The 17,621-nt window shown below is 38.1% G+C and overlaps 1 protein-coding gene across 1 annotated transcript in view; it reads right to left on the reverse strand.

Annotated features, from left to right (window-relative positions):
• MSH4 (mutS homolog 4) overlaps positions 1 to 17,621 on the reverse strand; it is a 118,953-nt gene that overhangs the window by 12,463 nt on the left and 88,869 nt on the right. Inside the window, exons 16-19 of the mRNA XM_008572061.1 lie at positions 13,382 to 13,500; positions 11,908 to 12,036; positions 2,355 to 2,529; positions 931 to 1,019 (exon numbers count right to left, since the gene is read on the reverse strand). Coding sequence (XP_008570283.1) covers positions 931 to 1,019; positions 2,355 to 2,529; positions 11,908 to 12,036; positions 13,382 to 13,500 — 512 coding nt within the window. The remainder of the gene's footprint in view (positions 1 to 930; positions 1,020 to 2,354; positions 2,530 to 11,907; positions 12,037 to 13,381; positions 13,501 to 17,621) is intronic.

The following is a 17,621-nucleotide window of genomic DNA, read 5'->3' on the forward strand; positions in this document are numbered from 1 at the left end:
CGAATGGCCAACAGACACATGAAAAAATGCACAGCATCACTCAGCATTTGGGAAATGCAAATCAAAACCACACTGAGATACCATCTCACCCCAGTTTGGATGGCTAAAATCCAAAAGACTCTGAACGATAAATGCTGGCGAGGTTGCAGAGGAAAAGGAACTCTTTTACATTGTTGATGGGACTGCGAAATGGTCAGCCTCTATGGAAAATGGTATGGAGGTTCCTCAAACAATTGCAGATAGATCTACCATATGACCCAGGTATCCCACTGCTGGGAATATACCCAGAGGAATGGAAAGCATCAAGTCGAAGGTATACCTGTTCCCCAATGTTCATCGCAGCACTCTTTACAATAGCTAAGAGTTGGAACCAGCCCAAATGTCCATCATCGGATGAGTGGATACGGAAAATGTGGTATATCTACACAAGGAATACTACTCAGCTATAAAAGAGAATGAAATACTGCCATTTGCAATGACATGGATGGACCTAGAGAGTATTATATGAAGTGAAACAAGTCAGGCATAGAAAGATAAATGTTCGCACTTATTTGTGGGAGCTAAAAATAAATAAATAAATACAAAAAAAAAAAAAAAACAAAAAAAAAAAAAACCTGGGGGGAGGGAAGAAGACATAGCAATTACAATTCCTTGAAATTGACATGACAAGCATATAGAAAGGACATTGTTGGGAGGAAAAGGGGCAAGGGAGGAGAGAGGGAGGTTTTGGTAATTGACCACAATAATCAACCAGATTTTATATCAACAAAATAAAATTAAATTAAAAATAAAAAAATTTTTAAAAAGGAATGCCAAAAAAAATTAATATTAATTATATATTTAGGTCAAAGGCCATAATAAAAATGTACACTAAAAGTCATTTCTTTAATTTGAAGAACAAGTAATTCTTACTGCAATGAAGTTTCTTACCAAAATTTGTCTTGTAATTTGTGTTGTGATTTCTTTGGCATCCAAGACAATTGATGGTGGAAGTGATGACACCTCTGCAGCTTTTAATCCTAAAATTATAAAAAATGAGCCTTAATATTATTATTGCTGGCATTTCAATGTTTCTTTTAACTAATATTAATCTTTTCTTCACAGATTTAAACTTCCTTTCTTCAGCTATTTCTGAAGTACTCAAAATTTGAATTCTCAAAATTAAGTATTCCAAAGTTCTGTATGACAGTTTACCAATTATTAGATTAATTACTTGTCTAAGACATATAAGGCAAATTAGAATATCAATTACCTCTCAACATGCCTCTGAGATAGCAGGAAGGAAAAGAATTAATTAGAAAATAATTACACTGAAATTCCAATTATAAATACAAGTGGTTAATAGGTCAAAGGATATATGAGTTTTGCAGGGGAGGAGAATGTCTTGGCACAGAGATAACCCTAAAGCCAGACATTCATCTACCCACCAGATCAATGAGAAAGGAATTTCTCAGAAGATATAATGGTAGGTGACTACACTTTGTGCAAATTCAAAGTATTGACTATTATTCCTGTGTTTTCAGAGCTTAATTTTACTGTTTAAATGCCACAGGCTTTCTAATATGTATCAATATTTATTGAATTTATTGCTTTAAAAGCAACACTTACATTTACTGAGAAGTTATTAATTGCTAGGTACTATGTTAGGCAGTTCACATTTGATAATTCATTGAGTCTTCCCAACTCCACATATACGGAAAATTATCCCCATTTCATAGATAATAAAACTGAGGCTTATAAAGATTAAACATTTGATACAAATAAGTTATCCAGTTTATTTTCCATTCCAAACAGTAAAACTAAGATGCTTTTTCCGCCTGTTCACATGGGCCACATCCACAGCTAAAATAATTTTGGAACTTTATATGTACAGGTCGATTGAAAATTCTCTGAATCATGCGATTTTATGTGTCACATAATGATTTACATAGAAAGCATCACAAGGTTTGGTAACACACACGTTCCCTTTTAAGATTATAGATTTAATTATCAAGTACACTGAAGACAATAGAGGAAAGAGACTGCTACTAAAAGAGCATGTAGAAAATATGTAATTTTCAATTCATTGCATAACTTGCAAATATAAACTGAATTACATTTTTCTAAGGATAGAAACTAATACTTCTATGGCTTTCATGTGTCATTGTATTTCTACATAGTTACTGGCTCATATTTTTAAAGTATGATATATATATTTATATAATGTTACTTTGGCATAGGAAATACAGTCAGAGTATTCTTCAAAAGAATAAGGGAAAGTTGCTTAGATTGACAAACCAAGTAATGAGTAAAAGAAAGTTTGTCTTAGGAGAATATGTAGTTTCAATGTATAGGTATAATTTTTATTGAAATACCATAATTTTTTTCTTCTGTGAGTCCCTTAGATAGTTTGTAGGTATACAAAATAGCTTCTTTGTCTCTTGAGGTATTCTTTACATGTTGAACTTCAAAATGCATGTTTTCTACATTAGGATACAACACATCTATATGGCACAGTTCCAGAAAATGTGTAGCAAACAGTGTAAATGCCTAGAATATATAACAGACAAATGTTAGTACTTTAAATAAACTAGAAAATTCCACTTTAACTACTTAGACATAAAATTTTAGTTTAATTTTCTACACAGCGTGGCAGAGATGTAGGAATGAAACTAATAAGTTGAAAGCTAACATGATAAATCAATTCTGAAGTGTTTGGAAAATTTATTTTCAATGAATGAAACATGTTTATTATGTTTGCACTTATTCAAGTACATGTTCGAGTATGTTACATCATGAGAAAGAGGAAAAAATCCAAAAATAAAATCCTAAGAAGCATATCTGAAGTTATGAAAAAGATAAAATTTACCAAAATAAAGCTATTAATCATAATTTATATTTCCCTCAACTTCTTAGAAAGATTACTTTAAAGGTAGCTTCCTTCTTGTAAATAATTTTTGGAAAATGGAATCAATGAATTGTCTTAGTTATTTGAAATTCCAAATGTTTTTAGTTTTCAGATTTGCATTGTGTTTGGTTTAGGTACTTGGTAGAGGAAAAAAAGATTGAGAATACTGCTAAAATAATGGTTCTCAAACATTGGTAATCCCCTGGGGAGCTTGTTAAAGATGCCAATTCTTGGTACTCATCAAACCCCCAAAATTCACAATCAACAGTTCTAATGTGGATTCAAGACACTTATATGACCAGCTTAAGGTTTCCAGCCCAGAAGTTACTAAAGCAGTTATCTAAATAACTGATTATATTTTAAGACATTACCAGTGAGAAGCTATTAGGTGATCAGCGGAAAATTAAATATTAAGTTAGTAAAAAGAAAATACTTGATTGGCAAAATGACTATCAAGTACGGAAAGGAGAGTAGCAAAGGAAGGAGTGATCTTTTTTTTTTTTTTTTTTTTTAAAAAATGACCGGTAAGGGGATCTTAACCCTTGACTTGGTGTTGTCAGCACCATGCTCACCCAGTGAGCAAACCGGCCATCCCTATATGGGATCCGAACCCGGGGCCTTGGTGTTATCAGCACCGCACTCTACCGAGTGAGCCACGGGCCGGCCCCGGAAGGAGTGATTTTGAATATGACAGAAAAATAAAAATACTCAACTACCACTCAACAAATCAAAAGGGTTATAAAACAAACCAAATTTATAAAGCAAGAAGAAACTTTTAGAAACCCAGTAAACTATTTAGAAGCTAGGAGCCACATTCAATAACAATAATGTCCTTAAAAATTATGTATTGAATCAATCTATTATAGAACTTTTTAAACTCTTTCAGGTTAATACAATTTAACAGGCAATTATTTGGGGTCTATACATTACAAGAATTGTGCTAGACACTAAGAATACTAGGTTAGAAAAATAATAACTAACTTTAAGCCCCCTTAAAAGTAAGTGGCAATATTATATTTTTACTAAATTATTCATATGAGAAAAAGATATTCAAAAGTATTACTAAAAGCACTATTCTTGGCTATTACAGAATACCTCAGAAATAGATAATGATTAGTCAGCGTTTTCTAAAGAGACAGACCACCAGCAGCAGTGTGTGTGTGTTTGTGTGTGTGCAAAGAGATTTATTACAAGGAATTGGCTCATGTGATTATGAAGGCTGACAAATTCCAAGATCTACAGTCAGCAAGCTGAAGACCCAAGAAAGCTGATGATGTAGTCCCAGTCCAAATGCTGGCAGGTTCCACACCCAGAAAGAGTCAATGTTTCCCTTTGAGTCCAAAGGAAGGAAAGAACCAATCTTTCAGATCGAAGGTAGTCAGGAAAGAGTTCTATGTTACTCTTGGGAGGGTCATATTTTTTGTTCTACTCAGGCTTTCAACTTAATGGATAAGACCGACTTACATTTGAGAGGGCAATCTGCTTTACTAAGTCTACCAACTCAAATGTATCTCATCCAGAAACACCCTCACAGACACATTCAGAATTATGTTTGACCAAATGTCTGGCGACCCCATTGCCCTGTTAAGTTGACACATAAAATAAACCATCACAAGTCCACCCCTTGTCAACTTGGCACCTATATGCATCTTTTTACATCACACTTAATCTCCTAATGAAGACAATCACAAGGTCATAATTCCACCTAACAGAGAAAGCACTAACCCCTTCCCCAGAACAGGAAGTAAAGTTCTTGTGTGATGTTTACTCTTCTCCTTGATATCTCATAACTTAAATACTATGACATAAAATCAACACATCTTACGTTACATAAGGGAATAAGAGAGGAAAGAAAATAAAGATATTTGTTTAATATATGTATATATACACAAATATATTCATAACAAAATAAGGAGAAAATAATCATGACAATTACAGTCCTCATTTCTGCAACTGGTAACATGGTTTTAACTGGTATTTATAACTACCTTCTTCTACTACCCTATTCTGCCTTTGCCTTAGCAGCACCTTAGGTAACCATGGTTCTTTACCTGGTGTAGCAACCCAAATCTTCATTCCTGAAGGGTTTGACCATTCATAGACCTACCTGGATTGGGTTTTTGTAGTTTTTCATTGACTTTAACCACAGGGCAAGGGATGCCTAAGGGAATCTGTATTCCAGACATACTCTTCCTTACCCACATTGTGGAATGGTATTCCAATCTCCCTTTGGTAGTCAGGATCAATCACTCTAGTCAGCATAGTAACTCCCTTCTTTGCCTGTTGATTCAGAGGCATGAAGAACCTAATGTGGCCAGGCAGGAGTCTTAACTTCCAAGTCAAAGAAACCATTGCTGTGTCTCCTGGTGGAAGCATTACTCCTTTTGGAACTAAGACCTCTAGGCCAGCAGAGCATAAGGTTGCAGAAACAGGAAGCAAAAATTTTGCTTGTGGGTTACTAGGGGTAATAGAGTGATGTCACTTCTATTTTCACCCCTTAATTCCTGAACCCATGAATCCTGGCTATGGGAGAAATAGCATCATATATTGGAAGCTGATTCAGAGTATATGTAGCCTTATGAAGAACCATACCACAGTCCTGAAAGGGTGCTGTAACTGAGTCTATCAAACCAGCTACTTTAAGATGGTGGAGAAAATGCTAAATGCAATGAATTCCATGATCACAAGCCCTTTGCAGCACAGCATTTGCTGTGAAGTGAGTTCCTTGATATAAAGCAATGTTTTGTGGAATACCATGATGGTAGATAAGGCATTCTGCAAGTCCATTAATGGTAATTTGGCAGAAGCATTACATGTAGGGAAGGCACATCCTATACCCAGAGTGTCTATTTCAGTAAAAACATGATGGAAGCAGTCCAATGTAATCAAACTGCTACCAGGTAGCTAAAATGGTAATTTGGCAGAAGCATTACATGTAGGGAAGGCACATCCTATACCCAGAGTATCTATTTCAGTAAAAACATGATGGAAGCAGTCCAATGTAATCAAACTGCTACCAGGTAGCTAGCTGATCACCTCAGGGAATGATGCCATACTAGAGACTCAATGTTGGTCTTTGTGTTGGCAGACTTGGCTCTCAGTATTGGCTGTAGCCAGGTTGGTCTTGGTGAATGAAAGCCCATGTTGCTGAGCCTATGCATAACCTGAATCCCTGCCACCATGACCACTTTGCTCATGGGGCCCATTGGTGATGACAGGGGTGGATGGGTAAAGAGGCTGACTAGTATCTACACAGCATATCATCCTCTCCACTTGATTACTAAAGTCCTCCTCTGCTGAGGTCACCCTTTAATAAGCATTCACAATGCTTTGCCCATACCTCTTTCCCAAATTTCCTTGTTAGCAATTTTCCAATCATGTTCCTTCCAAGTCCCTGATCATGCAGCCAAACCACTGGCCACAGCCCATGAATCAATTTCTAACTGCATGTCTAGCCACTTCATCCAAGAAAAGTGAACAACCAGGTGTTCTGCTTGAAGTTTTCCCTACTGGGAGCGTTTCCCTTCACCACTGTCTTTCAGGAATATACTGCAGCTGTCCACTTTGGGCAGTGCCTACATATGCAGAACCATCTGTAAACCAGGCCTGAGGCTTCTCCCTCTGTCAACTGACCATAGAGAACTTCCCATGAGACTATAGATGCAGGCTGGGAGAGAGAAGACAGTATAGCAGGAGTGGGGATTGTAGGCATTTGGGTTACTTCTTCATGTAATTTATTTGTGCCATCAGGGCCTGCTCAGGCCTGCTCACATATACACCACTTTCCTTTGATAATGAAGTGCTGCTGGGCCCACCCAACTTTATGGCTTGGTGGGTCAGATAAAACTCAGAGCAGCTCATCAGGTCACATGGTACTTGCTGGCTCATGGTTAAATGTTCAGTCTCTACTAAGGGGTAGTAGCAGGACAAGGGTTGTTTCTCAAAAGGAGAGCAGTTATCCATGGAAGACATAAGGGCTTTGTTCCAAAATCCAAAGAGCTTGTGCTACAATTAATCTATAGAGGCTGGCCAAAGGCTCCAAACATCATCTCTCCCTCTCTGTCACGGACACTTCAAGCACCAGTGGATATGCTGGATCAAATGGCCCAAGTGGCAGAGTTACTTGTGTGGCAGACTGGAACTATTGCAGAACCTTCTCTTGTTCTAGTACCAACTCAAAACTAGCAGCTTTTTAAGTCACTCGTAAATGGGCCGGAGTAACGCGCCCATATGAGGAACACGTTGCTGCCAAAATGCAAAGACACCCACTAGGTGTGTTTCTTTTTCATTGTAGGAGATGCCTGATGCAACTGCTCATCCTTCACCTTAGAAGTGATATCTCAACATGCCCCACACCACTGGACTCCTAGAAATTTCGCTGAGGTAGAAGGCCCCTGACTTTTTGTTGAATTTATTTCCCACCCTCTGACATGCAAATGTCTTATCAATAAGCCTAACATAGTTGTTACTTCTTGCTCACTGGTCTGATCAGCAAGTCATCAGTGTAATAGACCAGTGTGTTATCCTGTGGAAGGGAAAGGTGATCAGGATCTTTGAAAATTAAATTATGACATAGGGGCTAGAGAAATTATATATCCCTGAGGAAGAAAAGTGGAGGTGCATTGCTGTCCTCGTCAGCTGAATGCAAACTGCTTCCCTTGGGCCTTACTGACAGGGATGGAAAAAAAGGCATTTTCCAGATCATACCAGCTGCATACCAGGTACCAAGAGATGTGTTAATTTGCTCACACAATGAAACCAGTTCTGGGAGAGCAGCTGCAATTGGAGTTACAACCTGGTTAAGCTTACAATAATCCACTGTCATTCTCCAACTTCCATCTGTCTTCTGCATGCGCCAAAGAGGCTGACTGAATCAAGATGTGATGGGAATCACCACCCCTGCATCCTTCAAGTCCTTGATGGTGACACTAGTCTCTGCAAAGCCTCCAAGAATGTGGTATTGCTTTTGGTTTACTATTTTCCTAGGTAGAGGCAGTTCTAGTGGCTTCCACTGAGCCTTTCCTACCATAATAGCCCTCACTCCATAAGTCAGGGAACCAATTTGAGGATTTTTCCAGTTGCTGAGGATATCTATTCCAATTATACATTCCAGAAATGAAGAAATAACCACAGGATAGGTTTGGGATCTACTGGGCCTACTGTGAGATGGATCTGAACTAAAATTCCATTGGTCACCTGACCTTCATAAGCCCCTAATCTGACTGGTGGGTCACAGTGACATTTTGGATCTCCTGGAATAAGAGTCAGTTCAGAGCCAGTGTCCAGTAGTCCTTAAAAGGATTGATTATTTCCTTTTCCCTAATGCACATTTACCCTGATAAAAGGCCATAGGTCCTTTTGGGGAAGGCTGGGAGAAAGACTAACAGTATAAATTTTTGGCAGTGTACCAAGGTTCTTCCTCAAAGGGATCTAGCCTTTCTTTCATTCAAGGGGTTCTGGGTCTATAACCTGGCTCAAGTCAGTGAATTGATTGAGGGGTCATGGCTCTGTTCTTATTCAGGTTAGATTTTTGATCACTTGACCTAAAAATTTTCTGCTTATATAGATCAAGTAAGAATTTAGTAGGTTTCCCATTTATTTTACTTCTAGGGACACCATGATCAACTAGCTAATGCCATAGGTCTGTGCAAGTCAGACTATTCTGTTTACTGCTTGACTCTGCTGTCCGTTAGGGTAACTGAAATGCTCACCTTGCCTTTGGTGGTTGAGTGCCACCACTTGGCCCTTGCCATCCTGGGTTCCAGTTACTTGCACTGCATATAGGTTTCCCAGTTCAGTGACCACAGTTCCCAGTGTAAAGTCTGGCCTACAGAGAATACTCTTCAAGGATGCTGGGGCTCCCCTCACAAATTTATTCTCATGGTCATAGTAAAATGCATGTCTTCTGCACTCTCCCAGGATGGATGAGTAGATCTTAAATGACAGATTCACTCTAGCATTACAACCGCCCTAAGCTTTGAATCCCTTCCTGTACATTAAACCAAGGCAGGTCCAGTATTTCCAGCTTACTCATGATGGGCCACCTTTTGGTCCATTTTTCAGCCAACCACCCAAACTGTCAGAGCCCTTTCGAACTCTCTGAGTTGCAACATTAAATGCAAACTCTCTATTTAGTAAGCCCATATCAACAAATTCTGTGTGATGCAACTTTATGTTCCTTCCACCATTATCTCGCACCCTTAATGTCCATTCTCACACATGTTCCCTGAATTTCTTTCTCTACAAATTAGAAAACTCAAGTAGTTCTTTTGGAGTGTAATGCATCTCCTCATGGGTCATATTTTGTACTTTGCCTTTAGGAGCCTGCTAGAACTCCAGTCTTGTTAGAGGTCTAGAAGCAAAGAAGGATGGTAGGTCTAGGTCCTGAGCAGACTCATTATTGTCTTACATGACAACTGCCTCAGCAGAGGCCATTACAGTTTCCTCAGATAATGCTAAGTTAATCCCCTTAGACAGGGTGAAGAAGCTACTGGGGTGGTGAGGTCCCTTCTACTCAGAAAAGACTCATCAGAATTTAGGGGCTAAATGTCCCCAGCTTCATCAGTCTTCCCACACATCCCTATTCCAACTCTCAGTACCCCAATCCTTTCCAAGTGATGCCCTCACTTTTTTTTTTTTTCCTTTTTGTCTTTTTTTCGTGTCCGGCAACGGATCGCAACCCTCAGTTCTCTCAGTACCCCAATCCTTTCCAAGTGATGCCCTCACTTTTTTTTTTTTCCTTTTTGTCTTTTTTTCGTGTCCGGCAACGGATCGCAACCCTCAGTGTCACGCCTGCACCGGACCAGGACCGGAAAAGGGATAGCAACCCTCGGTGTTGCGCCTGCACCTCGCTCAGCCAGTGAGTGGGAACCGGTCTGTATGTGGGATCCAAACCCTCGGCGGGAGCGCTGCTGCGCTCCCAAGCGGCGCACTGCTACAGTGCGCCACTGGGCCAGCCCATGCCCTCACTTTAATAGTAGATATCATACAAAGCTGGGAGTTCAATTTGTGTTGTAATTCAGCTACAGGATGAGATTCTGGGTTTGATTTTTAGCAATCTCAGTCCTGTGGCTGCAGGATATAAGTGTTTCCTTCAGGGCACAAATAGAAGATTTCAGGTCATCTATGCGGCAATGAGCTGGGAATTCAAATCTCTGAGCTCATCTTTTTCTTTCCCTACTTTGTCCAGTGACATTAGGATCAACCAGCCAACCTCATTATATTCATTAATTTGCCAAAAATGTTTGAAAGTATCATATACAATCATGTGCTACATAAAGATGTTTTGGTCAACAACTAACTTCATATATGACAGTGGTATATTCAGTGGCCAAAAGATTATTATGGAGCTTGATGTGTATAGTAGACTATACCACCTAGGTTTGTGTAAGTATACTCTATGGTGTCCACACAATGACAAAATCACCTAATGACACATTTCTCAGAACATATTCCTATCATTAAGCAACACATGACTGTGTAGTCCCATCTTGATCTTTGCTTCTTAAGAATGGTTGATTAAGAATATCCAGTAGTGGATCCCAGTACCAGCCAGCCAAAAATAAGTAAACAAATAAAAAAGAATATCTAATAGCGATATTTCGCATATCCCTATTGTCAGATCACACCAGAACCAAATCTCTATTAGGGTTCTCTGGAGAAAGAGAAGCAATAGACTATGTGTGTATAAAGAGATTCATTATAAGGAATGTGATTATGACAGTTAACAAATTCCAAGATTTATAGTAAGCTAGCTCAAGACCCAGGAGAGCCAGTGTTTCAGTTTGAGACTGAAGGCAGGAAAGAACCAATCTTCTAGATCAAAGGCAGTCAGGTAAAAGGAGTTCCCTCTTATTCCTGCAAGGGTCATCCTTTCTGTTCTATTCAGGCCTTTAATTTATTGGATGGGACCCACCCATATTAGGAAGGGCAATCCACTTTACTGAGTCTACAATTATAAAGTTAATCTCATCCAGAAACACCCTCACAGACATATCCAGAATAATGTTTGACCAAATGTCTGAGCACTCAGTGGCCCAGTCAAGTTGTCACATAAAATTAACCATCATGGGCCAGTCCCAAGGCTCACTCAGGAGAGTGCAGTGCTTGTAGTGCCGAGGCCATGGGTTCAGATCCTATATAGGGATGGCCGGTGCGCTCACTGGCTGAGCGTGGTGCAGACCACACTGAGCCAAGGGTTACAATCCCCTTACCAGTAAAAAAAAAAAATTAACCATCATGGGTATTAATTAGCTTTTAATTTTAAGTCATATATGTATCGTATTTTTATGAGCAGTTCTAATTGACTTAAATATTCAGAATTACAAAGACTAATATTATCTATGAACATTACTTTTGATTCAGCACATACCTTTCTTTAAGTATAAAATAAGATTTTTCTCATTCTACATAATAAATCAATCTGGACTCTTGTTTAAGGTAAAGAACTTCATCTGGAGGACATTTTAAGGTATTTTAAGTATGAAAAAGTAAGTTTTAAAAAAATATTTGTATATGTTTTAAGTGACCACAGAGAAAGATATTTTACAAATTAGCTTAGTAATAGAGCAAAATTCATTGTTTTACACAGCTGATTTGTGAAAAAGTGTTGTCTTTATTACTTAGGTAGGTAAAATAGATTTTCTGTAAAGTTACCTCAGATGTCTAGTGCTTTACTTCATATCGTTACATCACAGTCAACATTATTACATGTAGAGACAATAATGAAACGCCTTCATATTTTGGTATTTAATTTGATTAAAACCACTGACTAATATTTACATTATTTATATTTCTTTATTTCCTTCACTCCTAGTCTGTATTATGACTATCATACTAATTATTCCCACTTCCATCAGAAATGAAGTAATAAAAATATAAATGCTATATGGTATGTATTTACTACGTGAAACTGTTTAAAAAGCTATTTGTGGATGCCTGTAAAATCAAATCATGATAAATATATAAAGGATATATTTAAAAAGGACTCAAAATCAATATACTTAAATAAGGAAGAATACCTTTAAGCTCAGAAGATATTCACAAACAGCATAACAAATGCCAATACCTTCCTCTGTATTGGTACCTCTGCCAAGTTCATCAATTAATATGAGTGATTTGTCATTAGCATTATGTAGAATATATGCTATCTGAAAAATATAATTTTAATATTATGCATTATAACCAAACAGTTGACACTATCACAGGAAAAAATGATGAAAAATCCATTCTCTTTATGAGTTCATCTGAAATGCATTTTTATAGAAAAATCCTGCTGAGCAGAAAATAACACATTGCTTTTCTTTCTAAAAATCTCATGACTAATAATTCCAACAGAAGAGCTGATGTGTATATAAATAGACATATACATATGTGTATAAGACAACACAGAGCAAATAACCATTATCTAAAATATTGATGTTTCAGATGAAGTGAAATAAAACAAAGCAATGAATTAAATGTTTAAGTAAAGCACAAACATGATCATTTTCTTCTCCACAAATGACTAATTAATTGCTGTCATAAAATACTCAAAACCATCTCTCAAATTTATTTAATATCTCTCCATATCCAATAAAGATGGCAAAAAATTGAGAAAAAAGTACCCAAGTCTTGATTCTTGGTCTAACAAATAAATTTAAATCCATGACCAACAAATACCAAGACTTAAATTGACAGAAATGCTCCTTCCCCACTGAAGATTATTAACCTCTTTCTCAAAAACTAGAATTCCATCCTTATTATATCATGACACAATAGTAACTTTCATGGACATTTTACCTTTCTATGAGACTAATCTTCCTGAGGGCTAAGACCATTTAAAAATATAACTCAAAAACCTAGTTACATTGTTACACTCTCCCATGGACATTAGTACTAAATAATTACATAAATTTTGGGGAAAATCATAATTTTGCTTATCTTCTATCTACTTGCAGAAAATTATCTATCTTTATAGTGACCCATTAATTCCTATCTAATACAGATATCCCAAGAGCTATACTTAATTCCTTTAGCCCACAAGCCTAGTTGACACTTGCTCAGATCAGAAATAGGTAATGATACATATTTAGGTACAGGAAGTGAAAATTCTAGAAGGGCAAAGAGGAGGAGGATGTTAAAAAGCCTTCCAACACAGTGATCTTTTATTTTAAAATCAAGCCTAAGAGGAACAATATATACTATGCAAAATACTGAACAGGTAATCATTTTCTAAAAAGTCTTTTATATATTCCATATATAAACACATAAGAACAGTTTCATCACTCAATAACACTAGATTTTTCTTTTAAAACTGTATTTTTCAATAAAACATCCGCTTCCATTTCCACATAAGACAGAAATTAGGAAGCTGTCTTTGACTGCCCTCTGGCTCTTAGAAAGGGGTATAAGCACACTGTATGTTTTAGTATAAGGATACTTCCTTACATGATAATTGATATTAGTAAGAAAATTTAATAGATTTTTAACATAAGAAGAGTTTTGTTTGGGTACCTCTTTCATTTCCTTCATAAAGGTTGATGAATTTGTTTCAATATCATCATCAGTACTGATTCTTGTAAAAATTTGTTTAGCAATTCTAAAGGAAGAATATTCTGCTGGAACATATGATCCTGTAAAATATAAGGTAAAAGTAAATTGAAATGGTTTTATAAAATATGAGAACTAACAACTTTTTACACTTCTCAGATTATTTTCTAGGATTCTGTGGTGAAGAGAACACTGGATATAAAGTTAGAAGATGTGGCCCCAGCTCTGTCGCTTACTGTATAACCTTGAACAGCACTTAAACTCTCATCTTTCTCATATATGAATGCAAATAGTTTGCCCTACCCACTGTACAAAGTTATTTGGAAGTTCAAATAAAATAGCCTATGTTTGTGCTAGAGCTCAGGGGAAGAGGAGGAGAGACCTATGGAGTTCATGAAGGCAGGAGAAGCTGTGATGAAGGAAAGCCTCAGCCATTTCAAGGCTGGCCCTGGTGAGCACATGGAGCAAGAGCTGGCAAAAAACACAGCTGTGCCCTTTGTGTGAAGCTGCTTGGAGACTGCAGGGCAGAGGAGGGCCTTGGTCACCCCCAGACCAGCAAGACCACTGACAGGGTTCCCATGGACCCACATAGGAGTGAGGGACCACAGACAACTGATAAAAGGAGCCACTCAGAGGCTAGTGAGTCATTGCAAGGGACTGGTACATGGCCCATCCCATGGGAAGTGTTTGGAGTGTGGGCACTGGGGAAAACGGGCCCACCAGGAGAATACTGAGGCACAGCTGATCTGCCTTCCAATCAGCACAGGCCCACTCAATGGAGAATGGTCAGGAATACAGAACTGCAGTTTGATGAAAAAGACTTGGACCCAGAACAGAGTTTCCACACAACCCACATGTATCAGACCTCACAAGACTAGGAAGTGCTTAAATAGTCATCAATTAAAACCTGAGCTGCACAAAAAGCCTTCCCCAGAAAATCAGCAGCAAAGCAGCAATTTAGCTCAACCACAGGGCTCAAGTGCTGCTCTCTACAGGAAGTTCCCCCGTTTTAGAGTAAGCAAAAGACAACAAATTAGTTCCAATACAGAATTTAAGTGGTGAGTTTAGCTAATAATCCAACATAGAACTGAAAGAAAACATAAAAAATCCACAGATCAGAGACAAAGTTCTGATATTAACCAGTAAAGGTCTAACACCACCAAAGAACACCTATAAAACCTAGAACAGCTGGAAGCTCCCTGAGCTCCCAAGCCCAGGTGGGAAGGGGCTGAGGGCCTCAGCCACGCCCCCCAACATTGGCATCCAGCCCAGAGACAACTGAGTGGCCCCTGGAAACTCTCTGGTCCTGCGAGCTGGAGTGGGCCGCCACCACCCCATAGGCTTCAGCCACCCTCCCACCCCACCCTCTACAACCAGGCCAGTGAAGGAGCTGGCTGTGGACCAGCCATAGCCCCCACATCCACCTCCATTCCCCTACCCCCTTCCCCCCACCTCCTCCCACTGCTCTACAATATCTTAGAATGTAAAAAATAATAATATTAAATAAATATTTTAAAAAGATAGTCTACACTCAAGCACATTAAAAAGATTATTATATACTTGATAAATACTTTAAATGATAAAAAACAACATTCAAAATACAAAAATTTGAAGAAATGCTAATGAAGCTTATGAAATATGAAATATGAAAATTTGAAAGAAATGCTTATAAGGGTCAAGTTGATAAAATCATTATAAAAAGATATATTAGGAAATATCAATGTTGTTACAAATATGCAGAAATATTGAGAAGTAGAATGAAAGAAAAACATCAGTGAAAAGAGATGAATTTTCATCCACGAGACTGTTTCTGTCTGAGAAGTTACTGTGCTCACTAATCTAAAATACTCATCTTATGGAAACAAATAATATAATTAATGTACCCATCTCTATGAGATATAAAAGGTATTGTAACATTGTAGGAAGATAAAATATACAAATAGTTGAATGGAAAAATATCACATATACAGAACTCTGTATAGTTAAAACGGTGAATTAATGGGAGCAAAGAAACAGAACCAGATTATTCCAGTATTTCAAACAAAAGTAGGACGAAGAATAGAGCCTAGCTCTGAGGAATAAGGACTAGCAGGAAAAGAAAGCAAAAGTCAAGCTAATATTAATAAAAATAAAAGTAATAAAAATAGTAACTATAATAATTTCACCTACCATTTCACACACTAGGCATTTATATATAGTGTCTCTAATTCTCACAATAATCCTTTGAAATAGGTATTATTTTTCTCAGGTTCAGGATCACAAACCTAGTAAGACATACCTCTTCCATGATACTCTGTTTTATTTTTCTTAAAAGCAGGGTTTAGAAGCCTAGAGTAGTTTCTTTTTTTTTGTTGTTGGATGTCATTTTTTGATTTTTTTTTTTCTTCCTTTTTGTCTTTTTTTACTGACCGGTAACGGGAACACAACCCTCGGTGTCACGCCCGTACCGGGGACCGGCAACAGGATCGCAACCCTCAGTGTTGCGCCCGCACCGCGCTCAGCCAGTGAGCGGGAACTGGTCTCCACATGGGATCCGAACCCTCAGTGGGAGCGCCGCTGCACTCCCAGGCGGTGCACTCTCCAGTGCGCCACCGGGCCGGCCCTTGATTTTTTTTAAAATTTTATTTTGTCGATATACAATCTGGTTGATTATTGTGGCCCATTTACTGAAACCTCCCTCTCTCCGCTCTCCCCCCTCCCACCCAACAATGTCCTTTCTGTATGCTTGTCATGTCAACTTCGAGGAATTGTAATTGTTGTGTCTTCTCCCTCCCCCCTCCCCGGTTTTTATTTGTGTGTGTGTGTCTCTGTGTGTGTGTGTGTATGAATTTATTTATTTATTTGTAGCTCCTACCAATAAGTGAGAATATGTGGTATTTCTCTTTGTGTGCCTGAATTGTTTCACTTAATATAATTCTCTCTAGGTCCATCCATGTCATTGCAAATGGCAGTATTTCATTCTCTTTTATAGCTGAGTAGTATTCCTTGTGTAGATATACCACATTTTCCGTATTCACTCATCTAATGATGGACATTTGGGCTGGTTCCAACTCTTAGCTATTGTAAAGAGTGCTGCGATGAACATTGGGGAACAGGTATACCTTCGACTTGATGCTTTCCATTCCTCTGGGTATATTCCCAGCAGTGGGATACCTGGGTCATATGGTAGATCTATCTGCAATTGTTTGAGGAACCTCCATACCATTTTCCATAGAGGCTGACCATTTCGCAGTCCCATCAACAATGTAAAAGAGTTCCTTTTCCTCTGCAACCTCGCCAGCATTTATCGTTCAGAGTCTTTTGGATTTTAGCCATCCAAACTGGGGTGAGATGGTATCTCAGTGTGGTTTTGATTTGCATTTCCCAAATGCTGAGTGATGCTGTGCATTTTTTCATGTGTCTGTTGGCCATTCGAATATCTTCCTTTGAGAATTTCCCATTTAGCTCTTTTGCCTATTTTTAATAGGGTTGCTTCTTTTTGTTGTAAAGTTGTTTGAGTTCCTCCTTTTTATTTATTTATTTATTTATGTATGTATATATGTATTTATTATTTATTTATTTACTTTCCTTTAAATTTTTATTTTGTCCATATACAATGTGGTTGATTATTGTTGCCCATTACCTAAACCTCCCTTCCTCCTTCCCCTCCTCCCTATCACCCAACAATGTCCTTTCTGATTGCTTGTCATATCAACTTCAAGGAATTGTAGTTGTTATATCTTCTTCCCCCCCCCCCGGTTTTGTGTGTGTGTGTGTGAATTTATTTATTTATTTTTAGCTCCCACCAATAAGCGAGAACATGTGGTATTTATCTTTCTGTGCCTGACTCGTTTCACTTAATATAATTCTCTCTAGGTCCATCCATGTTGTTGCAAATGGCGGTATTTCATTTGTTTTAATACCTGAGTAGTATTCCATTGTGTAGATATACCACATTTTCCATATCCACTCATCCGATGTTGGACATTTGGGCTGGTTCCAAATCTTGCCTATTGTAAAGAGTGCTGCAATGAACATTGGGGAACAGGTATACCTTCGACTTGATGCTTTCCATTCCTCTAGGGGATCTGGGTCATATGGTAGATCTGCAATTGTTTGAGGAACCTCCATACCATTTTCCATAGAGGCTGCACCATTTTGCAGTCCCACCAACAATGTAAAAGAGTTCCTTTTTCTCCGCAACCTCGCCAGCATTTATCGTTCA

The sequence above is a fragment of the Galeopterus variegatus genome, unplaced genomic scaffold, assembly GCF_000696425.1.
Source record: "Galeopterus variegatus unplaced genomic scaffold, G_variegatus-3.0.2 Scaffold751, whole genome shotgun sequence".
Taxonomy (NCBI): Eukaryota; Metazoa; Chordata; class Mammalia; order Dermoptera; family Cynocephalidae; genus Galeopterus; species Galeopterus variegatus.